Source organism: Dipodomys spectabilis, unplaced genomic scaffold (assembly GCF_019054845.1).
Source record: "Dipodomys spectabilis isolate Male_0828 unplaced genomic scaffold, ASM1905484v1 ptg000108l, whole genome shotgun sequence".
In the NCBI taxonomy this organism is placed as follows: Eukaryota; Metazoa; Chordata; class Mammalia; order Rodentia; family Heteromyidae; genus Dipodomys; species Dipodomys spectabilis.
This window is the reverse complement of record NW_024870785.1, coordinates 20,878,315-20,901,929: the sequence shown is the minus strand read 5'-3', so window position 1 is coordinate 20,901,929 and position 23,615 is coordinate 20,878,315. Positions and strand designations below refer to the sequence as shown.

Sequence of the window (23,615 nt, the reverse complement as noted above, 5' to 3'; positions counted from 1 at the left end):
GACTGCTGGCAGCTTCCTGTTTGTAGTTTTAAAAAGCATTTGGCAGGAAAAGAATGATTCTGGAACATTCTTTGGAGGAGGAGGGGGAGGAGGAAGGAGAGGAGGAAGGGGAGGAGGAGGACGAGGAGGAGGAGGGAGGGAGGGAGGGGGAGGAAGAGGAAGAAAAAGAAAAAAAGAAAAGGAGGAGGAAGAGGGAAAAGAAAATCCATGGTGACAAGTGGTTGAATGAAAGATTGGAAATTTGTTCCATCTCAGACCAGATTTGAGTTGTTTTTCTTTTCTTTTCTTTCTTTCTTTTTGTATGTTCTAGGGCTTGAACTCAGGGCCTGAGCTTCTTTTACTCAAGGCTAGCACTCTACCACTTGAGCCACAGAACCAATTCCAACTTTTTCTGTTAATATAGTACTGAGGAATCAAACCCAGGGCTTCATGTGTACTAGGCAAGCACTCTACCACTAAGCCAGCCTGAGACCAGATTTGAGGGTAAGAATATCTGGGATTCTTGGAAGTGGCGTTGTAGCTCAAGTGGTAGAGTGCTAGCCTTGAGCTGAAGAGCTGAGGGACAGTGCTCAGGCCCAGAGTTCAAGCCCCACGACCGACCAAAAAAAAAAAATGGATAATAAAAAAAAGAATATCTGGGATTCTGGATTGTAATTCCAAAGGAAGTCAAGAATTCCTTGTTCACAGTTGCTCTTTAGGAAGCTGGTCCAACCAAAGTATATTTTCTTTCATTGTGCCACCCAAGGGTAAAAAGGAACTAAGGTAAAATTCCCCAACTCCTCTCCAAAAAAAAGTGCCAAGTCTGACATCCTGTCTGGTTAAACCACATCCTTAGCCAGTGACTGAAATCACATCATCTTCCATTGAACTGTGGCATCTTTTCCTTTAAATGAAGGGCAAGTACCCATTAAAAGTAGCTCCCAAAATAACCTAGTGGTTTCATTGCAATCGGAATGTCTGACATCGAGAACTAGGAAGTGAGTACAGCTTCTCTCAGGGAGAGACCTGGTTTCACCCTTCATATTTGACTCTGCTCAGCTCAAAGGAGCAGTGGCTAAAACTTACTGGAGTTTGAAAGCCCAAACTATGGATTAACCTCGGTTATTTATGTCAAAAAAAAAAAAATTTTAGGGCTGGCTGAGAATGTGGCATAGTGGTAGAGTGCTGCTTAGCATACATGAATCCCTGAGTTCAATTCCTCAGTACTACATAAACAGAAAAAGGCCAGAAGTGGCGCTGTAGTTCAAGTGTCCCTTCAGCAAAAAAAGCACAGGGACAGTGCTCAAGCCCTGAGTTAAAAGAAAAAATAGCCAGGCGCTGGTGGCTCTCGTCTGTAATCATTAACTACTCAGGAGGCTGAGATCTGAGGATCACGGTTCAAAGTCAGCCCGGGCAGAAAAGTCCATAAAACGCTTTTTGTTTGTTTGTTTGTTTTTTGGGTCCGGTCGTGGGGCCTGAACTCTGGGCCTGGGCGCTGTCCCTCAGCTCTTCAGCTCAAGGCTAGCGCTCTACCACTTGAGCCACAGCGCCACTCCGGCTTTTTTCTTTTTGCTTATGTGGTGCTGAGGAATCGAACCCAGGGCCTCAGGCATGCAAGGCAAGTGCTCTACCACTGAGCCATCTTCCCAGCCCCATAAGACTTTTTTTTTTTTTTTTTTTGGGTCCGGTCGTGGGGCCTGAACTCTGGGCCTGGGTGCTGTCCCTCAGCTCTTCAGCTCAAGGCTAGCACTCTACCACTTGAGCCACAGCGCCACTTCCGGCTTTTTTTCTTATGTGGTGCTGAGGAATCGAACCCAGGGCCTCGAGCATGCAAGGCAAGTGCTCTACCACTGAGCCACCTTCCCAGCCCCCCATAAGACTCTTATCTCCAATAAACCACTAGAAAACTGGAAGTGGTGCAGTAGCTCAAGCGGTAGAGCGCTCGCCTTGAGCTGAAGAGCTGAGGGACAGTACCCAGGCCCAGAGTTCAAGCCCCACGACCGACCAAAAAAATAATAATAATTAAGTAAAATAATTTCAAAAGTAACTCTACCTTAACAGAATCAATTATAGACAAGGGAGTTACTGGTTGTAAAAGTACTTGATAAAGAGCTACAGCTGGGTGCCATGGCTGATGCTTGTAATCCTAGCTACTCAGGAGGCTGGGATCTGAGGATGGGTGTTTCCAGCCTGGGCAGGAAAGTCCGTGAGACTCTTCTTTTTTTTTTGTAGGTTCTGGGGCTTGAACTGTGGGCCTGAGCACTGTCCCTCAGCTCTTCAGCTCAAGGTGAGCACTCAACCACTTGAGCTAAAGTGTTACTTCCGGTTTTCTGGTGGTTTATTGGAGATAATGAGTCTCATGGACATTCCTGCCCAGGCTGGCTTTGAACCTCGATCCTCAGATCTCAGCCTCCTGAGTAGCTAGGATTACAGGTGTGAGCCACCGGCACCTGGCTGTGAGACTCTTTTTGGTGGTGGTGGTGGTGGTGATCGTGGGTCTTGACCTCGGGCCAGGGTACTGTCCCTGAACTCTTCAGCTCAAGGTTAGTGCTCTACCACTTGAGCCACAGTATGGCTTCCAGTTTTTCTGGTGGTTAATTGGAGATAAGAGTGAGTCTCATGGCGGGGCGGAGGTGGAGGGGGGGGGAGGTGGCAACTGGGAAGGTGGCTCAGTGGTAGAACACTTGCCTTGCATGCATGAGGCCCTGCGTTTGATTCCTCAGCCCCACATAAGCAGAAAAAAAAAAAAAAGCCAGAAGTGGCACTGTGGCTCATGTGGTAGAGTACTAGCCTTGAGCTGAAGAGCTGAGGGACGGTGCCCAGGCCCAGAGTTCAGGCCCCACAACTGACAAGAAAAAGAAGCTCAGGGACAGTGCCAGGTTCTAAGTTCAAGCCTTAGGACTAACAAAAAAAATTTTATTTTGAATATCTCAAGTGAGTTCTTTGTATAAGACAATGAAAGGTTGTTTTTTTCCTTTGTGCCAGTACTGGGCCTTAAACCCTGGGCTCTACCACTTGAGCCATACCTCTGCTTTCTGCTTTTTTGCTGGGTTATTAGAGATAGGAGGTTCATGGCCTTTGCTGCCTGGCTGGCTTAGAACCGCTATCCTAAGATCTTAGCCTTTGGAATTGTTAGGATTTCAGGTGTGAATCACTAGGCCTAGGTTTGAGAATAAAAGTTCCTAATTTGTAAAGGAACAGTAAATAAATAAATAAAATGAATGTATAAAATTCACTGACCCTGCAATATCAACTACATGTGAGTATGGCAGAAGATAAACCTCAGAGAGAAGATCCTTGAACAGAGTATCACAAATTCCTTTTAGGGCTGGGAATGTGGCTTAGTTATAATACGCTTGCCTACCATGAATGAAGCCCTGGATTTGATTCCTCAGTACCATATAAACATCAAACTCCCAAAGTGATGCTCTGGCTCAAGTGGTAGAATGCTAGTCTTGAGCAAAAGAAGCTCAGGGACAGTTCTTTGGCCCCAAGTTCAAGCCCCAAGACTGGCCAAAAAAAATCTTTTTATTATCTTTTTAATGCTATTCTATCTGCTCATAAGCTAGTATATTAGTTATATAATTATAAAACACAAAATTGGAAACAAAAACCACAAAGTTCTGAGGAGATACAAATGTTTTAATGTGAAAAAAATCTACTTTTTTTTTTTTTTTGGGTCCAGTCATGGGGCCTGAACTCGGCCTGGGCGCTGTCCCTCAGCTCTTCAGCTCAAGGCTAGCACTCTACCACTTGAGCCACAGGGCCACTTCCGGCTTTTTTCTTTTTGCTTATGTGGTGCTGAGGAATCGAACCCAGGGCCTCTGGTTTGCAAGGCAAGCACTCTACCACTGAGCTACCTTCCCAGCCCCTCTACTTTTTTTTTTTTTGTCTGTCATGAACTCTGGGCCTGGGCACTGTTCCTCAGCCTTCAGCTCAAGGTAAGTGCTCTACCTCTTGAGCCATAGCACCACTTCTGGTTTTCTGGTGGTTTACTGGAGATAAGAGTTTCACGGACTTTTCTGCCCAGGCTGGCTTTGAACCTGATCCTCAGATCTCAGCCTCCTGAGTAGCTAGGATTACAAGTATGAGCCACCAGCACTTGGCCCTATGTATGTGTATGCATTTTTTTGTTTGTTTGTTTTTTTGGGGGGTCAGGTCATGGGGCCTGAACTCTGGGCCTGGGTGCTGTGCCTCAGCTCTTCACTTGAGCCACAGGGCCACTTCTGGCTTTTTTTTTCTTCTGCTTATGTGGTTGGTGCTGAGGAATCAAACCCAGGGCCTCATGCATGCAAGGCAAGTGCTCTACCACTGAGCCACCTTCCCAGCCCTTGTTTGTTTGTTTGTTGGTTGGTTGGTTGGTTGGTCTTGGTTGGTCGTGGGGCTGGAACTCTGGGCCAGGGCGTGGTCCCTCAGCTCTTCAGCTCAAGATGAGCATGCTACCACTTGAGCCACAGTGCCGGTGGTTTATTGGAGATAAGAGTTTCACAGACTTTCCTGCCCGGGCTGGCTTTGAACCGTGATACTCAGATCTCAGCCTCCTGAGTAGCTAGGATTACAGGCGTGAGCCACGGGCATCTGGCTGTTTTTTTTTTTGTTGTTGTTGTTGTTGTTTTTTGCTCATCCTGGGGCTTGAACTCAGAGTCGGATGCTGTCCCTGAACTTCTTTTACTCAAAGCTTGAACCACAGTGCAACTGCTGGGGTTTTCTGAGTAGTTTATTGGAGACAAGAGTTTCACAAAAAACAAAGGAAGAGGTAACAATGTTATTTTTTTTTTTTGGGGTCCAGTCCTGGGGCCTGAACTCTGGGCCTGGGTACTGTCCCTCAGCTCTTCAGCTTAAGGCTAAGGCTAGCACTCTACCACTTGAGCCACAGCACCACTTCTGGCTTTTTTCTTTTTGCTTATGTGGTGCTGAGGAATCGAACCTAGGGCCTTATGCATGCAAGGCGAGCGCTCTACCACTGAGCCACCTTCCCAGCCCAGTAAACAATGTTCTTTAGAAAATGTACTCATTACCTTACTAATGTAACCCCTCTGTACAGTATATATATGAGTTTCACAGACTTTTCTGCCCAGGCTGGCTATGAAGTGGGATCCTCAGATCTCAGTCACTTGAGTAGCTAGGATTATAGACATGAACCACCAGCACAAGGGTCCTGTTTTAGTGTAAAAAGCAAAAACAAACAAATTAAGCCATATTTTGCCAATCTGTCTAGATTTCTGGAAGCAAAAGCTTTCTAGTTCAATTCTAAGCCTCAGAAGAAGAAAAGTATTTCAAATAATTTGTTTCTTCTCTAGCAATCAATTAATTGAAGGGTAATAGAGAAAAGTACACAAGTTACAAAGGAAACACAGTGTAATCAGTACCCAAATTAAGGACGCAAACAGCTGGCTGCCTGTGGCTCATGCCTATAATCCTAGCTACTCAGAAGCTGAAATGTGAGGAACAGGATTCAAAGCCAGCCTGGGAAAGAAAGTCCCTTAGACTATTTTTTTGGTTTTTGGTCAATTGTGAAGCTTGAGTTCTGGGCCTGGGCGCTGTCCCTGAGTTCTTCAGCTCAAAGCTAGCGTTCTACCACTTGAGCCACAGCACCACCTCTGGTTTTCTGGTGGTTTATTGGAGATAAGAGTCTCTGGGGCCGGGAAGGTGGTTCAGTGGTAGAGCGCTTGCCTTGCATGCATGAGGCCCTGAGTTTGATTCCTCAGCACCACATAAGCAAAAAGAAAAAAAGCTGGAAGTGGCGCTGTAGCTCAAGTGGTAGAACGCTAGCCTTGAGCTGAAGAGCTGAGGGACAGCATCCAGGCCCAGAGTTCAGGCCCCACAACCGGACCCAAAAAAAAAAAAAGAAAAAAAAGAGTCTCATGGACTTTCCTGCCCATGCTGGCTTTGAACCTTGATCCTGAGATCTCAGCCTCCTGAGTAGCTAGGATTACAGGTGTGAGAGAATCTTAAGGCCAGAAGTGGACTATTGGCTCAAGTAGTAAGTACTAACCTTGAGTAAAGAGGCCCAGGAACAGTTTCTGGGCTCTGAGTTCAGGAAGAGAGAGAGGGGGGAGAAGGGAGAAAGTGAGAGAAGGTGCGGAGAGAGGGAGAGAGAAGCAGGAGAGGGTGGGAGAGAGGGGGAGAGGGAAAGAGAGGGAGAGGGAGAGAGAGGAGGCGAAGGAGAGAGAGGGGGAGAGAGGGAGAGGGAGAGAGAAGGTGGAGAGAGAAAGCAATGGCAAACTAGAAATCCCTTTTGTATACCTTGTTGTGTCCTCCTCAAGGACAATCATTATCCCAATTACTACCACCAAAGAGGTGATTTTTTTTTTTCCTGTGGTTAATTGGAGATATGTGTCTCATGGACTTTCCTTCCTGGTCCAGCTTTGAATGAAGATCCTCAGATCTCAGCCTCCTGAGTAGAGTAGCCAGGCTTACAGGTCTGGGACACTGACACCTGGCTAGTTTCCTTGTTTTTGAACTTTGCAAAAGAAAAAAATGTAGTACTAAGTTGGGTGCCGGTGGCTTATGCTTGTAATTCTAGCTACTCAAGAAGGCAGAGATCTGAGGATCACGGTTCAAAGCCAGCCCGGGCAGGGCAAGAGTGTCCTTACCTCTAATTAACCACCAGAAAACCAAAAGTAGTGCTGTGGCTCAAGTGGTAGAGCGTTCACCTTGAGCTGAAAAGCTCAGGGACAGTGCCCAGGCCCAGAGTTCAAGCCCTATAATCGAACAACAACAAAAAGAAAAGTAGTGCTACTTTATCTTCTACTTAATTGGGGGTTGTAAGAAGTTGCAGTATATTTATACATTGCTATAGAATGTCTGTTGGATGAATGTACAAAAATATCCATTGCCAATTAACATTTGAATTGTTTCCCCAGTAACTGTTAATAAGTGTTGCTATAGTAAGTGGATCTGTGGCTCAGGTGGTAGAGCACTAGCTTTGAACTGAAAAGCTGAGGGACAGTGCCCAGGCTCAGAGTTCAAGCCCCATGACTGACCCCCCCCCTTGAAAAAAAAAGTGTTACTATGAATATGCTTGATGTGTTTTTGGTGACCAGATATATTGAGTTTTGCAGATATATGCCTAGGAGTAGAATAGCTGGGTCACAATGTAACTTAGCAGATGTAATCAGTTTTTCCTACTAGACACACAAATTTATTCTTCCACCATTAATAGAAGGGAATTCTAGTTGGTCCACGTTCTTACCATTTTTTTTTTGAGCTGCTGAGAATAAAACTACGGTGTTACACATATCATACATGCCAGACATTCATTCCACTACTGAGCCACTGTCTAGAAGTTATTAACTCCTTTCTTTCTTCCATCTTTCCCTCTGGTCCTGGGGCTTGAAGTAAGGGTCAGCAACTCAGGGCCAGAGCTTGCATGGTACCTGACCTTTTTTGCTCAAAGTTAGTGCTCCACACTTGAGCAACAGTTCCACTTCTGACCTTTTAGTGATTAATTCCAGAAAAGGGTCTCACAGACTTTCCTGCCCAGGCTGGCTTTGAACCTTAATCTTCGATCTCAGTAGCTAAGGATTGCAGGTGTGAACCCTTAGAACCTAGATTCCTGACATTTTTTTTTTTGATCCAGTCATGGGGCCTGAACTCTGGGTCTGGGCACTGTCCCTCAGCTCTTCAGCTCAAGGCTAGCGCGCTACCAACTGAGCCACAGCACCACTTCCAACTTTTTCTATGTGGTGCTGGGGAATCGAACCCAGGGCCTCATGCAAGCAAAGCAAACACTCTACCACTGAGCTACCTTCCCAGCCCCTACTTCGTACTGCACAGTCCTGTCAACAGGCCCCAGCCTGAGAGGGAGGCACGGGCCACCTGGCAGAAGGCACCTGGGGACTGGCCACAGGAACCTGGCAGGACACTGCACCGCCGCTCCCAGAGGGTCCCCCTAAAGCGCCTCGGGACAGCAGAGGGCGCAGCTGAGCCCACGCGGGGAGGGGGGCCCGCCCCTAGGCCGACACGCCCCGCCCCCTTGACGTATTTCCGCGTCATCTGCCGCCGAGCTTTGCTCCGATTGGATGTTAGCCAGCAGGGGGGGGGGGGGAGGGCGGATCAAAGTGGGCGTGAGTGGAACTCGGCGGCCGGGCGGGGGCGAGACTCCCCGTGTCCCCGCCCCTTCCCCCGCCCTCCGGCCCCTCCCCCGGGCGGCTGCGCGCAGCGAGCGGCGGCTAGGGGAGCGCGGCGGCCGCGGCGCCTGCACTTTCCCGGGCTGGGACTGGGAGTCGGGGGGTGGGGGGGTCCGGGTGCTGGCGCGCGCGCCGCGCCGGGGTCGGAGCTGCGCGTAGACCGCGGAGTGAAGGAGGGCATCCGGGGCGGCCGAGCGCGCGCTCCGCTCCCCCGCTTCGCCTCGCCACGCGCCGAGTCCCGGGCAAGTCGGGCGGGGAGGGGGTCCCCCGAGATCGGCCGCTTGACCCCTCGGTGCTGAGGGGGGGATCTCACGGGGCGCGCGCCTCCCCCCTCCCCGAAGGCCTCGCGACCCCGACTGGGTCCGCGGGGAGGAAGCGACCCGGGGCCGCCCTCCCCTTAGAGTTCTTTTTCTTTTAAATTTTTTTCTGCTCCTTCCCTGGTTGAAAAGAAAAAAAAAAAAATGCCCAAAAAGAAGCCGACGCCCATCCAGCTGAACCCGGCCCCCGACGGCTCGGCGGTTAACGGGACCAGCTCGGCGGAGTAAGTCTTGGGACGAGGGCGGCGTGCGCGGGCGCCGGGGCTTGGAAGGCCCCGTTCGGTCGGTCACGTACGGTCGGGGCTGACGAGAGGCGAGGAACTCCCGGCCGATCGCCGAGATGCCGGTGACTAAGCACTGATGGTGCTCCTGACTCAACGTCGGGGAGTGAACCCGGCGAGTTTCGGGGGGTGGAGTGGGGGTGGGGGTGTCCTCCACCCACCTTTTCGCCCCCCCCCCCGCCACCCCCCCCCCCCCCCCGCCATGGGCCCAGGCTTCTGCCAAGAAATGGAAAGCTAGTGGAACTCTCCTCCCCATTCGTTCCTCCTCCCCCCCCCCCCCCAAATAAAAGCTGATTCGATCCTCTGGGGTTCTGGTCTGGGAATGGACAGGAGTTGGAATTAAGATCGCTTCGGGGGGGGGGGGGCTGTAAAAAGTGCCAGGTGGGACCCAGTGATCTCCATCCTTAACCTTCATGGCTTGACACCTGTGGGGCCTTGGCGGCGTGGCGGCCGCCTGGCTGGCCAGCGGGGGCGCGTGCCTGCGAGACTGTCTGGTGGTGGCTTTTCCTCCTGCTGGCTTTGGGGAGTCCCTACCCTTGGCCTTCTTCCTGGGAACTGTCTTATTGGGAAGAAGCAGCTTTCCTCAGTTTTTTAATCTTAACCACTCATTCAACAGATTATCCTCCCCCCCCCCCCCCCTTCAGTATCTGCCCTGGCTTTCCTTATTTGGAGCAAAAACTCTATAAACAGTGAACACCCTGATTATGGAAGTCACATGGAAGGGGATCTATCTATTTCTGCAGCACCGAGTGGAGCTTATGGACAGATTCACACCTCCCCCTTCTCTTTCCTTCTTGCCAGTCCTGAGGTTTGAACTCTGGGCCTGCACACTGAGCTGGTTTTGCTTAAGGCTAGCACTCTACTACTTGAGCTATAGCGCTTCTTCCGGCCTTTTCTGTTTATGTGGTACTGAGGAATCGAACCCAGGGCTTCATGCATGCTAGGCGAGCACTCATCCATTAAGCCACGTTATCAGCCCAGTACTTTATTTCTTGGGGCTGTTTTGTGGGGAGATTTTGGAGTCTCCCACAGGTCTCTTGGTCCTTGGCTAAGAGAGAGGGAGAGGGAGACCGGCCCACTAGCTGGAGTGATAACCTTTACCTATGCAAGGGACTTTAGAATGTTAGTTAACAGAACGAATAAGGTAGGTTTGGACCTCTGCCCCTTGGTGATTTCTCTTCCCTAGATTTTAATGACACAGGACCTATTGGTTTGATGACTCTCCATCCATGTCATGATTTCAAGGCTGGTAGGGTACTTGTCTGAGTTAAGCCAGGTTTCTCAGGCTCGCACCAAATGCCCCTTCTTTAAGTCCTTTCAATACTATGGTGGCTGTTTTGTGTGACATTGACTCATATATATGGATGGGTGGCATTTTGTAAACATTTGTTCAGTTTCAGTGCACAATATTTTACCCACTTAAAACAGACAGCTAGCCCCCTTCCCCCAGGACAAGGATTCTTATGTAACCCTGTTTGCAAGACAAGTTTTTGAGCGCAGTACATTTTGGATGCAGGTTGAAACCCTAGGAGTTGGAGGTGGACATTGAATAGAAATACCTGTTGTCATTCTATTGCAAATTGTGACACCCATAGCTCTGATCTTGCTGGGGGAGGCTTTTTCCTGAAAAGAAAGCAGTATGGGGAGGATAAGAGGAAACTATTACCTCCAAGTTGATGATAGAAAAATTGGGGTAGCCGGGCTCATGCCTGCAATCCTGGCTACTCAGGCAGATGAGATCTGAGGACCGCAGTTCAGAGCCAGTCAGTTCAGGGAAGTCAGAGAGACTCATCTCCAAAAAAAAATACCAGAAAACCGGAAGTGGTGCTGTGGCTCAAGTGGTAGAGCAATAGCCTTGAACTGAAGAGCAGCTGAGGGATAGTGCCCAGGCTCAACATTTAGGCCTCACGACCGACACCCCCCCAAAAAAATTGGGGTAACCTGGGTGCCAGTGGTTAATGCTTGCAATCCTAGTTACTCAGAAGGCTGAGATCTGAGGATCATAGCTCAAAACTATGTGAGCAGGAAAGCCTTCCGCCCTCCCCCCCTCTTTGGTTAGTCCTGGGCTTGGGCTCTGTCCCTGAGCTGCTTTTTTTTTGGGGGGGGGGTCCAGTTGTGGGGCCTGAACTCTGGGCTTGGGCGCTGTCCCTCAGCTCTTCAGCTCAAGGCTAGCACTCTACCACCTGAGCCACAGTACCACTTCCGGCTTTTTTCTTTTTGCTTATGTGGTGTTGAGGAATCGAACCCAGGGCCTCGTGCATGCCAGGCAAGCACTCTACCACTGAGCCACCTTCCCAGCCCCTGAGCTGCTGTTTTTGTTTATGTGGTACTGAGGGCTTCAAGCATGCTAGGCGAGTACTCTACCATTAAGCCACATTCCCAGCTCCAGGAAAGCTTCTTATCTCCAGTTAACCACCCAAAAAAGTCAATGAGTGGTAAAATGCCAGCCTTGAGGGAAAAAAGTTAAGCAATAATGCCTAGATCTTGAGTTCAAGTCCCAGGACTGGCACAAAAACAAAAAGATCAGGAAAATTGGGGTAGATAATAATGGGTAAGTGGTTGGGTTCTGGAATCAGGCTGGCTTTGTGATCTGGAACAAGTCTCTTAGAGTCTCTTAGGTTTGTTTATTTCTGTTCATTTACAAAAGTAGGTCTAGTAATTGAACTTAGTTGTAAAGTTGAACTACTGTACGGTACACCTTCGGAAAATGTCCGCTGCTGGTGCCTTCGGTACTGAACAGGTATGGAGAAGGCCACAAGAAACTGGAAGGTGATTTCCATTCGTGTCAAGTGATATGTGTTAAGGTACTGTGATAAACAACCCTGCTTGCTTAGTTTTCTGTGCCATCTGCATCTTCTTTCATGACTCATTGCTGTGTTACAATAGGAGGCATCTCTGTGGGCTGCCCCAAGACAAACAGGGACTGTTCCCCCACATTCCCTAGCACTGATTAGGGGGAATGCTGTACCCATCTTCACTATATTCACTTACTATTCATTTTTTCTCAAGCAACCGCCTCTGTCTTGGGCTGCCAGCGAAAGAACTCTGTTGTGCTTATGATTTTGGTGAGTAGCCAATGGCACAACTAAATGAACTGAAGACAAGAAAAATCCACTGATAGGGAAGAATTCTTGGTACTAAATATTCAAGCTTTGCTCCTGGCATCTTGAGTTTGCCATAAACACAGCACTTTCCCCATTCAGAGATGAAGTTACATAATATGAGACCTGAAGTGTATGTAAGTTTTTTTTTTTGGGGGGGAAGTCCTTAAAAAGAAGGCAAAAATATCTTTCTTTTGCAAGGTTTCTAAAAGAAATCCTAAGTGCTGGGATTCTAAGGGTTATTATCATAAGACAAATTAGGAATAAGGTTGTATCATTGTTCTATTTAAAATGTTCCATTGCAAATAGAATAAAATCTAAACTCCATGTTCAGCTATGAAACCCTGAATAAACTGCCTGCCTATGTCTCCCTCCCCCACCCGAAGCGCTAACCACATTTCCTGCTGCTCCTTTCCACATTGACCCTCTTTCACTTCCTCAGTGAGATAGTCTGTACTCCTCCTGGCCTTTGCACATGCCTTTCCCTTAGGAACCTTCCTAGCTAGGGAGGAAGCACTGGATACTTCATTGCTTCATGTCATTTCCTCAGAGATGCTCACAGACCACCTGATCTAGACTCTTCTTTCTTATGTCATCTCTCTTCTAAAGTAGACTTCTTTCTTATGTCCTTTCCTCCCTCCCTCTCTTTCTCCCTCCCTCCCTCCCTCCTTCCCTACCCCCTTTTTTTTGTTGGTTGTGGGATTTGAACTCAGGGTGTGGGTGCTGACCCTGAGCTCTTTTGCTTAAGGCTAGTGCTCTACCACTTTGAGCCATAGCTCCATTTATGGTTTTTGAGTGTTTAATTGGAGATGAAAGTCTCATGGAGACTTTTTTGCCCTTTGAAACTTGATCCTCAGATCTCAAGCACCTGAGTAGCTAGGATTACAGGCATGAGCCACTGGTACGGGGCTTTCTTTCTATCCTTTTTTGATGCTGGTACTGGGGCTTGAACTCAGAACATTGTGCTCTTCCTTGGCGTTTGTGCTTTTCCACTTGGGCCACCTCTCTGCTTCCAGCTTTTTTCTGGTTAATTGGAGATAAGAGTCTCATGGTCTTTTCTGTTGGGACCAGTTTCAAATCATGATTCTTCAATCTGAGCCTCCTGAGTAGCTGGGATTACAGGCCTGAGCCACCCAGGCCTGGCACCCGGACCTGGCTGATCCTTTTCTTGTTGAGGCGACTCACCAGACTCTTTAGCAACGACAGGCTCAACCAGCTGGAAAGATCCTTCTTTTTTTTCTGTAGATTTAGATCTTGATCTCCTTCATTCCTATTTCACATGGCAGAAATTTAGTCAAAGAGAAAGAATGTACATGGCAGAAGGAATAAAGAAGCCATGTCCCATGACACAGTACTGGCATGTAGCATGTAATGTTTTTTTTCATAAAATTTTTTTTTGTGGTGCTAGAGATCAAACCCAGGACCTTGCATGTGGTAGGAAAGCACTCTACCACTGAGCTACATCCTCAACCCTGTGGTGTGTGTGTGTGTGTGTGTGTGTGTGTGTGTGTGTGTGTGTGTGCGCGTGCGTGCGTGTGTGTGCGTGCGTGTGTGTGTGCGCGTGTGTGTGTGCGCGTGTGTGTGTGCGCGCGCGCGCGTGTGCGCGTGTGCGTGTGCGTGTGTGTGTGTGTGTGCGCGTGCGTGCGCGCGCTGCTCTGGGGGCTTAAACTTACATCCTGGGTGCTGCCTCTGCCATAGCTCCACTTCTAGCTTTTTTTGGAGATAAGAGTCTTATAGGCTGCCCTGGATTTGGACTTTGATCCTCAAATCTCAGCCTCCAGAGTAGATAAGATTACAGGTGTGAGCCACTAGCTCCCAGCTTTGAGTTTTTTTTTTTTAAACTAGTGTGAGTGTGTATGGTGTATGGTGTGTGGTATGTGTATGTATATGTATATATGCTGGTCCTGGGGCTTGAACTCAGGGCCTAGGTGCTGTTCGTAAGCTTTTTTGCTTGCTCATGGCTAGCATTCTACCATTAGAGCCACAGCTCCATTTTCAACTTTTTGGTGGTTAATTAGAGATCTGAGTCTCATGGACTTTCCTGCCCTGGCGGTCTTCAAACCTCAATCCTCAGATCTCCGCCTCCTGAGTAGCTAGGATTATAGACATGATCTGCCAACACCTAGCTTAACTAGGGGTTTTTCCTGGTCACCATAAACTTAAATATAGGCTGCCTTTTTGTTTACTGTTTATTGTACCTGGTACATCATAAATACAAAGATGTTTGTTGGATGAATCAATGAGTGAATGAATTTTTTAATTGTAAAATTTGTTTAATAAGGGCTGGGAAGGTGGCTCAGTGGTAGAGTGCTTGCCTTGCATGCAGGAGACCCTGAGTTTGATTCCTCAGCACCACATAAGCAGAAAAAGCTGGAAGTGGGGCTGAGGCTCAAGAGGTAGAACGCTAGTCTACAGCCGAAGAGCTGAGGGATAGCGCCCAGGCCCGGAGTTCAGGCCCCACAACCGACCAAAAAAAAAAAATTGTTTAATAAATCTTTTTTTTTTTTTGGGTCCGGTCGTGGGGCCTGAACTCTGGGCCTGGGCGCTGTCCCTCAGCTCTTTAGCTCAAGGCTAGCGCTCTACTACTTGAGCCATAGCACCACTTCCGGCTTTTTTCTTTTTGCTTATGTGGTGCTGAGGAATCGAACCCAGGGCCTCATGCATGCAAGGCAAGTGCTCTACCACTGAGCCACCTTCCCAGCCCCTAATAAACCTTTTTTTTTTGTCAGTCGTGGGGCTTGAACTCTGGGCCTGGGCGCTGTCCCTCAGCTCTCCAGCTCAAGGCGAGCGCTCTACCACTTGAGCTACAGCGCCACTTCCGGTTTTCTGGTGGTTTATTGGAGATAGGAGTCTCACGGTCTTTCCTGCCCGGGTTGGCTTTGAACCGCGATCCTCAGATCTCAGCCTCCTGCGTAGCTAGGATTACAGGCGTGAGCCACCAGCGCCCGGCCCTAATAAACCTTTTTATACCTTTTCTTTTTTCCTTTTAGTCCCTGTTTCCTATTTCCTTTGCTTTCTCATGCCTCTACTCCACTGGTTTGATAATTCCACCTAATTTGTTTGGTTCTATCAAGTACACAGTAGGTTCTCAGCTGATATCTGCTCAGGAAATATTTGGGCAGTTTCTACCTGGTAGAAGTACTGTGAAGATCAAACAAGGTCCCCTATGTAAATGTGATGAGTAAACTTGGCCATGATGGTAGCTATGATTTTAGTTTCAGTCATTTCTTTGTACCCTTGAAATACTCAAGACTTCATTATTGCATTCAAAGCCTGGCTCACAGCATTAACAGTTCTGCCAGGTTTGTAAAGACACATAGGTTAAAAGTGTGAAGGCCTGGGCTGGGAAGGTAGCTCAGTGGTAGAGTGCTTGCCTAGCATGCATGAGGCCCTGGGTTCGATTCCTCAGTACCACATAAGCAGAAAAAGCCAGAAATGGCACTGTGGCTCAAGTGGTAGAGTGCTAACCTTTAGCAAAAGAAGCTCAGGGATAGTGCTTAGGCCCTGAATTCAAACCCCAGGATGGGCAAACAAATGAAAAAAAAAATCCGAATTAAAAACTAAGATACCCAGAGAGTAAAACATTTCCCAAGTTTTATATGTCTTTTTAAGTGTCATCTTATATTTGTTCACCATCCCCATATCCCTTTGTATTTCTGGTTTATATTGTGGAATAAGTACCACATAAATGTAGTCTCAAACAAACAGAAAACTAATAATAATATTTAAACGCCACCACTGACAACTAAAACTGTTGTCTTTTTCCATGTATAGTATTGTTTTTCACCAGTGGATCAAACATTGGTGAATCTTTTGAGATTTTGAGAAAAGGAACGAAGAAAGTTGGGTGCCAGTGACTCATGTCTATAATCATAGCAATTTAGGAGGCTGAGATCCCAGGATTATGGTTCAAAGCTAGCGTGGGCAGGAAAGGCCGTGAGACTCTTAACTCCAGTAAAACACTCAGAAAACCAGAAGTGGTGCTGTGGCTCAAGTGATAGAGCACTGGCCTTGAGCTGAAGAGCTGAGGAGCAACACTCAGGCCCAGAGTTCAAGCCCCATGGGGGTGAGTGGGTGGGAAAAGGACAGACTGAGAAGAGGAGCAGGCTTGAATAGAAAGCTTGGGGTCTCAATATTGTTTTCATTGTTCCTGTCCAGAAACTGCCAATTTTAAAAAAACACCATCCTCCCTTACTACCATTTGATTTGTGCTTTTACCTTATGTCCTTTGTCCTGGTTTTGTTGCCCCAAGTCTCAGGAGAGCTGTTTGGAGGCTCACATACCAGTTTGCTAAGGTAACTGCTCCCAGGATGAATGGTATTTTGTTTTAAAATAGGAGGTGTTGTCTGACTGGTGAAGTACCAGGGCCCAAATGTTGATCTTACCTCAGATTTCTCTGTGTAGCTCTCAGGGGCATCCTGCTTTGATGTCAGAAAGGGAGTCAGGGTTAGAAGAGGCTATAGAAGGCCAAAGAACTCAGGCCTGAATGCTGTCCCTGAACTCTTTTTGTACAAGGCTAACATTCTGCCGTTGGGACCACAGCCCAGCAATTCTGTTTTTTGCTGGGTATCTCAGACTTTTCTGCCCAGGCTGGCTTTGAACTGTGATCATCAGTTCTCAGCCACTCGAGAAGCTAGAATTCTTGGTTTGAGTCCCTAGTACTGAGCTATAAACACATTTTTATTATTTTACTTTTATTTGATTTTATTTCCAGTTCTGGGGCTTGAACTTTGGGCCTGGGCACTGTCCTTGAGCTGCTTTTGCTCAATCAAGGCTAGTGCTCTTACCATTTGAGCCACAGTGATACTTCCGGATTTTTCTGTTTATGTGGTATTGAGGAATCGAACCCAGGATTTCATGTATGCGAGGCAAGCACTCTACCAGTAAGCCATATTGCCAGCCTAAACACATTTTTTTTTTTTGGTGTGTGGCTTGAACTCAGCCTGGGTGCTGTCCCTGAGCTCTTCAGTTCTAGATGAGCACTCTACCCCTTGAGCTTCAGTACCACTTCTGGTTTTCTGGTGGTTAATTGGAGATAAGAGTCTCATGGACTTTCCTGCCTGGGCTTGCTTTGAACCTCGATGCTAAGATCTCAGTCTCTTGAGTAGGTAGGATTACAGACTTGAGCCACTGATGTCTGGCCATAAACACATATTTAAAAGGAAGGACTTCTAGACATTAAGTACCCCAGTTTAACTCCAGTTTATTCATTTACCTGCATTACGTCTGTGAGTCCCTCATGTCCAATTAACTAGCAAAAAAGCCAGAATTGGAGTTATGGTTCAAGTGGTAGAGCACTAACCTTGAGCAAACGAATCTCATAGACAATGTTCAGGCCTTGAGTTCAAACTCCAGGAACCACACAGCAACAACAAAAGCCAAAAACATGCATTTTGTAGCTAGTTGATTTTAGTGGTTGACCTTTTCCCCTCCTTCCTTCCCACCCAATTTTGCTCATGGACAAAATCCTCATGTGTGTCAGTTGACAGCTGGAGAATAGAATGTGATGAAGTTTGGCCATACAACATCACTTTGTTGGTTATTTAGGTGATTTCCAGGTTTTTATTATTTAGGGTACTCTTCTCAATGTTTTTGAACCAATTTGTTTTATTTTGCTTTTAGATGAATTTACTCACAAAGCAAAGGCAATGACCCAGGCTGCCATTGTTACATATTAACAGACTATAATCACCAAAAGATGTCTGATTTACAATGTATATTTCACCTGTTGCTTCTACCCTCACACGTTTCCACGTTTAGTGTCTTTAAAAAAATAGTTTAAGAAATACTATAAGACTCCTTTAGCTGAATGCTGGTGGCTCATGCCTGTAATCCTAGCTACTCAGGAGATGTGGTCTGAGGATAGTGGTTTAAAACTAGCCCTGGCAGGAAAGTCTGAGACTCTTCTCTCTAACCACCAAAAAGCTGAAAGTGGAGCTGTACTGGAAAACACACACACACACACACACACACACACACACACACACACACACACACACACACACACACACACACACACACACACACACACACACACACACACACACACACACACACACACACACACACACACACACACACACACACACACACCTCTCCTTTAAGACCCATTTTAAGACCCATTTTACTTCCTTTAAGTAATTGTTAGCTGTATTACTAGAATTGGATTATTTTCTGGTTTTCATGTTTATATTTACTGGATGTTTACTGAATGCAAGTCACCATGCTGGGCTGTGGTAGATGAGTTCAGACGGACACAAGGGTCTTAAACACCTATGGGGGGAAGAAGGGATTGCAGAGATACCAGGGGACTAAACATGGCTTCAGAGTAGCGAGGCAGGTTCATGCCCCAGCAGGGGAGGGACAAAGAAAGCCTTGTGTGAACTCATTCAGAAGAGGGAGGGGACTCCCCCCCCCCCCCCCCCCACAGGCACATGCCTGCCATTGGGAAGACTAGGAGAGTACTCAGCCCTCACAGAGATGATGACATTTGAACTGGGTCTGGGAGTATGGCTAGGATTTCCATGGGAATGGGGGGAGGGGAGGAGTGTGACAGGAAGAGAGTGATGGATGAGCCCTCACCCCAGGGGGAGGCTGGGGATCAGAGCCAGCCAGTCGCTCAGTGTGGTGTGCTGTGCTGTGGTGCTGGTGGCAGGAGATGAAGCTGGAGAGGTAGGTGTGGTACCGGGCTGAACACTTGGTAAAGTCACATGCAAACTTTTCTTCCCTTCTGACCAGTGTTTTAATGTGCCTTAGATTTTAAAGTTTTGTGGTCACTGCATTGTTCCATTATGTTAATTGTTGTATTTAAGAAAAGATACTTTAAAAAAAAATCTCAAAAAGCATGACTTTTGTAAAAGACAGTCTACTTTTCATTAGTATTTAGTCATCTGTCACTTCTCTACAAGAAGCTGGAGTATATAGCTTCCTCTTAGTCTTTTTTCTTTCTTTGGTGGTTAACGCCTTGTTCCATGTTGAACTAACGTGTTCGGTGTGATGTGTAGATTTAGTCAGATTTTTCTTTACAGTGAATTCTAGTATCTAATTGGACTTCATTACATATTTACCCATATGTTGTATTTTCAGGTTTACTTTTACTTAGTCATTATGGTATTTTTGACTAATTTCTAAAGTTTCTTTTTAACCACTATTAGGTAGTTTGGAGAGTCATAATTTTTTTTTTAAATATGATAGGGCTAAAGAAAACTTTTTCACGGAGTATCTTTGCTTTTATTGTTGTTTTTCTCACTTTCTCTTGGTGTGATTTTTCCTCCCACAAATGTTCTTGCATCCTGAACTAGTATTTCAAATTGTCAACATTTTGGTGCTGTTGTTGTTTTTTTTGTTTTTGTTTTTTGGGCCGGATGTGGGGCCTGAAATCTGGGACTGGGTGCTGTCCCTCAGTTCTTCAGATCAAGGCAAGCGCTCTACCACTTGAGCCACAGCGCCACTTCCGGCTTTTTCTGCTTATGTGGTGCTGAGGAATTGAACCAAGGGACTCAGGCATGCAAGGCAAGCACTCTACTGCTGAGCCACCTTCCCAGCCCTTTGGTGCTGTTGTAATTGAACAATTTTTAGTTTTTACTTTTCATCTTAACTATGGTTTGGCTCACTGAATTGTTCTGATACTATACTGTAAGTTTACTTACGTCTAGGGTTTTTTTTTTTTTAATTGCCAGTCTGGGCTTGAACTCCCCTGAGCACTGTCTCTGAGCCTCTTTGTGCTCAAGGCTAGCACTCTACCACTTGAACCATAGCACCACTCAGGCCTTTTCTGAGTAGTTTATTGGAGATAAGAGTTTTACAGACTTTCATGCTTGGGCTGGCTTTGAACTTCCATCCTTAGATCTTAGCCTTCTGAGTAGGATTACAGGCAGGAGCCACTGGTGCCCAGGTGTCTAGTAATGTTTTGATTGAAGATTATGCATTTGTAGATTATAGTCATTTGTACAATGTAACTCTTTTCCTTGGAACATTCTTGCCCTCAAGATAATTCTTGTGTCTCAACAAACACTCAGATGTCTGGAGGCTTCTGAAGAGCTTTTTGGTCCCAGGACTTTTCTTTCCATGAAAATGAGAAAAATGGGTTGGGAAGGTGGCTCAGTGGTAGAGCACTTGCCTTGCATGCATGAGGCCTTGGGTTCAATTCCTTAGCACCACATAAGCAGAAAAGCTGGAAATGGCGCTGTGGCTCAAGTGGTAGAGTGCTTGCCTTGAGCTGAAGAGCTGAGGGACAGTGCCCAGGCCCAGAGTTCAGGCCCCATGACCGACAAAAAAAAGAAAATGAGAAACAGATGCCAGTTTTATAGATAGCCTGTGAGGGCTGATGGGATTACAGACCCTTTAGCCTCAAAGGTGCTTTCAGTTAGAGAAGGTAACTGCAACATGGAAAGGAAGAAACTTAACAGGTTTGAGGTGGTGGAACTTAAAGCCAACTTATTATCTTGTGTATACTTACATTTTCATTCAGAATAGTTAGTGGTTTGAAAAATTTCCAGATTTTCTCAGTACTAACTTATCAAAAAAAATTTAAATCTTCAATGAATAAAGCTCTGGAAAGTAGCCCCTCTTTATCCCTATTCTCTTAGCTGGCTGAAGGGGGATAGGGGAAAGAAATAGAAGAAAGGGTTTCTTTTTTTCCCCTTTTCTTTTTCTTTTTTGGTTTGGTTGTGGGGCTGGAACTCTGGGCCTGGGCTCTGTCTCTGAGCTCTTCAGCTTGAGGCTAGTGCTCTACCACTTGAGCTACAGCGCCACTTCCGGTTTTCTGGTGCCTTCTTGGAGATGAGAGTTTCACGGACTTTCCTGCCCTGGCTGGCTTTGAGCTCTGATCCTCAGATCTCAGCCTCCTGAGTAGCCAGGATTACAGGCGTGGGCCATGGGTGTCCGGCTAAGAAAGGGTTTCTTGCTTTTCTTGCTTTGTAGTAGAAGGGTACCCGAGTGTGTGTGTGTGGTGTGTGTGTGTGTGTGTGTGTGTGTGTGTGTGTGTGTGTGTGTGTGTGTGTGTGTAAGTAATTGGAGATAAGAGTCTCATGGACTCCTGTCTGGGCTGCCTTTGAACTGTGTGATCCTTAGATCTCAGCCTTCTGAGTATCTAGGATTAGAGGTGTGAGTGACTGGTGACCAGTGGGCCTTTCAGTTTTTAAGCTTCATAATGTCAGTTTTTTTTGTTTTGTTTTTTGTCGGTCGTGGGGCTTGAACTCTGGGCCTGGACACTGTCCCTGTGTTCTTCAGCTCATGGGGAGCCCTCTACCGCTTGATCCACACTGCCACTTCCGGTTTTCTAGTAGTTTATTGGAGGTAAGAGTCTCATGGACTTTCGTGCCCAGGCTGGCTTTGAATCGTGATCCTCAGATCTCAACCTCCTTGAGTAGGTAGGATTACAGGCATGAGACACCAGCGCCCGGTTTCATAATGTCAGTTTTAAAGCAGTGGTTTTCAGAATAACTACAGATGAAAGTCCCCTCAACATGAATGCCTTTCTGGAATTGACTTATTTTGAGTTTAACTAAGCTAGAAGGGTTCCAGATTTTAAATGCTCTTAAGTGAGTTTTCTTTGCAGATAGGGGAAACAACTGAGTGACAGATTCACTGAATTGTTTGCTCTGGACTCCATAGTCAGGTTAAGTCCTAAAATGTAGGGCTTTGCGAGAAGACATGGCTAATTAACTGATCATTATTGTTCTTTTTTTTTTTTTTGGTTGGTTGTGGGGCGTGAGCTCTGGGCCTGGGCACTATCCCTCAGCTCTTCAGCTCAAGGCTAGCACTCTACTACTTGAGCTACAGCGCCACTTCCAGCTTTTTTCTGCTTATGTGGTGCTGAGGAATCGATCCCAGGGCCTCATGCATGCAATGCAAGCACTCTACCACTGAGCCACCTTCCCAGCCCTCATTATTGTTCTTATAGGTTTGTCTAGACTCAGGTTTTTTTATTTCTATATTTTTTTAAATTTAGATATTGTAAGGTGTGGGCTTGAACTCTAGCACCACAAAAACAACAAGCAATCAACTGAATCAGAATGTTACTTTTGAGAGTCTAGCGTCAGAATTAGTTGCTTTCTTTGCTCTGTATGACCCTTTGGTAAGCTGTCCTTCCATTGTATTCTGGTCAGGTGAGGTCTCCAGTTGAAAGAATACCAAGCTGTCAGCTTTTTGTGTTGCCAAATCTGTACCAAAATCCAACCAAATTGGTAGTGTCTTTTAGCTCTTGTCTATTTCTTGGCATGATGGGGAGACAAGAAGAAAACAACTTAATATTCCAGTGATGAGTACTGGAAAATGCATCAGCTTATCTTACATAATTATTTGTGTCCACTGATAAAACTTGATTGGTCATAGGTGTCCCCTTCACCAGAGGAATGACAAGTAGAGCACTTCGGCCAAGCATTTACCACATCATATTAATTTAGATAAGAGTTTGCAACACTTTTATTATTTTACTGGAAACATTCCTTGTGAAGCACAGTCTCTTTTGCCTTTGTTTTATTTTGGTAACTAAATTACTACTGGGTTTAGCCACAAATGTAACTTGCTGTACTTTCTATTTTTGAATGTTGGAAATAACTGAACAGTTAAAGAAAAAAAAAAGATAGCCTTTATCATCTTTTTAAAGGGTCAGTCAAGGAGAAAGTAAGCGGGGAAAGTACCAACAGGTGTTTTGGTTGCCCTGATTCAGGTTTTAGCTTCTGTGCCATCTCAGGGAAGAGTATGTAAATCCCTGCATGAGGATGTGTGGTGGGGGACCCACAGGGGGAGAGGAAGTCAGAAGTTCCGGAGGCGCAGAGGACTTGGATTACTGGAAGCTTGCCCACAGCTGAGGATCTGGAACAATTCCTGAGTGAGTTGCTTGCTTGATAGACAAGGCTACATGTGTAGGACCAAAAGGCTTTTAGAAGGTGACTTAATAAAAATGAATCCTAGTGCAGGGAGACACACTTGTATTCCTTTTTTTTTGTAAGTTCTTTTTTTTTTTTTTTTTTTTTGTCGGTCGTGGGGCTTGAACTCTGGGCCTGGGCGCTGTCCCTCAGCTCTTCAGTTCAAGGCAAGCGCTCTACCACTTGAGCTACAGCGCCACTTCCTTGTATTCCTTTTTATTATTTTTTTCCCCCAGGGTATACTTGGAAAAATTGCTATTATTCATGGAAGTTCCTGTCTCTTTACATCTGTGATCTCTCTTGTGATCTCAAGAGAGATCACAGTATTCTATTGTAAAATAAGGGGAAGGAAGCTCAGGGAAGTTAAGCAATTTCACAAGATTGCACAAGTGGTAAGAGGTGGAGCTAAGTTCACATCCCAGATCTGTCCTGTTCTAGTATGAAACCCCCATCTCCTGCCTCTCCTGAACTGGGGAAAATGCTACAGTTGTTTTGTGGTGCCACATTTCCCAAAATTGTAACCATTAACCACATATCGTTACTTATGTTTATATGTACTAAAATTAAAGTGTGGCAATTAGTTTCTGGGTGGGCGCAGGTGACTCATGCCTAGGTACTTTAAAGGTCAGTCTTAACCTTTATTTTAATTATTGTTATTTTTTGCTCCTTCATTTTGGGAAACATAGGGGACAATGGGCTGGACAAAATGTAACTTGTTTAGCATCCTACATCTGATTAATCCAGGCCTTTAGACTGGTTGCCTAGTAAACTTTCCTATGCCCTGCACTTTTCTTGAAATAATAGAAATGGAGATGTTTAAAAGGAGAAGTTCCTTGCTCTCCAAGTTTCGTTCAGCTTTTAGACAAGATTCTTTCTCTCAAAGCGCAGCCTTGTGTTCTCCAAGTTCAAAGGGCATGTCCGGATTAGCTTCCTC

The 23,615-nt window shown here is 46.2% G+C and overlaps 1 protein-coding gene across 2 annotated transcripts in view; it reads left to right on the top strand.

Moving 5' to 3' along the window:
• The first annotated feature begins 8,230 nt into the window (after positions 1–8,230).
• The window catches only part of Map2k1 (mitogen-activated protein kinase kinase 1), an 84,497-nt gene continuing 69,112 nt past the window's right edge, over positions 8,231–23,615 (top strand). Inside the window, exon 1 of one of the 2 annotated variants that reach the window (XM_042687542.1) lies at positions 8,231–8,652. In XM_042687542.1, the coding sequence (XP_042543476.1) occupies positions 8,573–8,652 (80 nt within the window). In that variant the 5' untranslated portion in view covers positions 8,231–8,572. Of the gene's footprint in view, positions 8,653–18,431; positions 18,483–23,615 lie in introns of those variants that run through there. The other variant, XM_042687544.1, reaches the window with a different exon arrangement.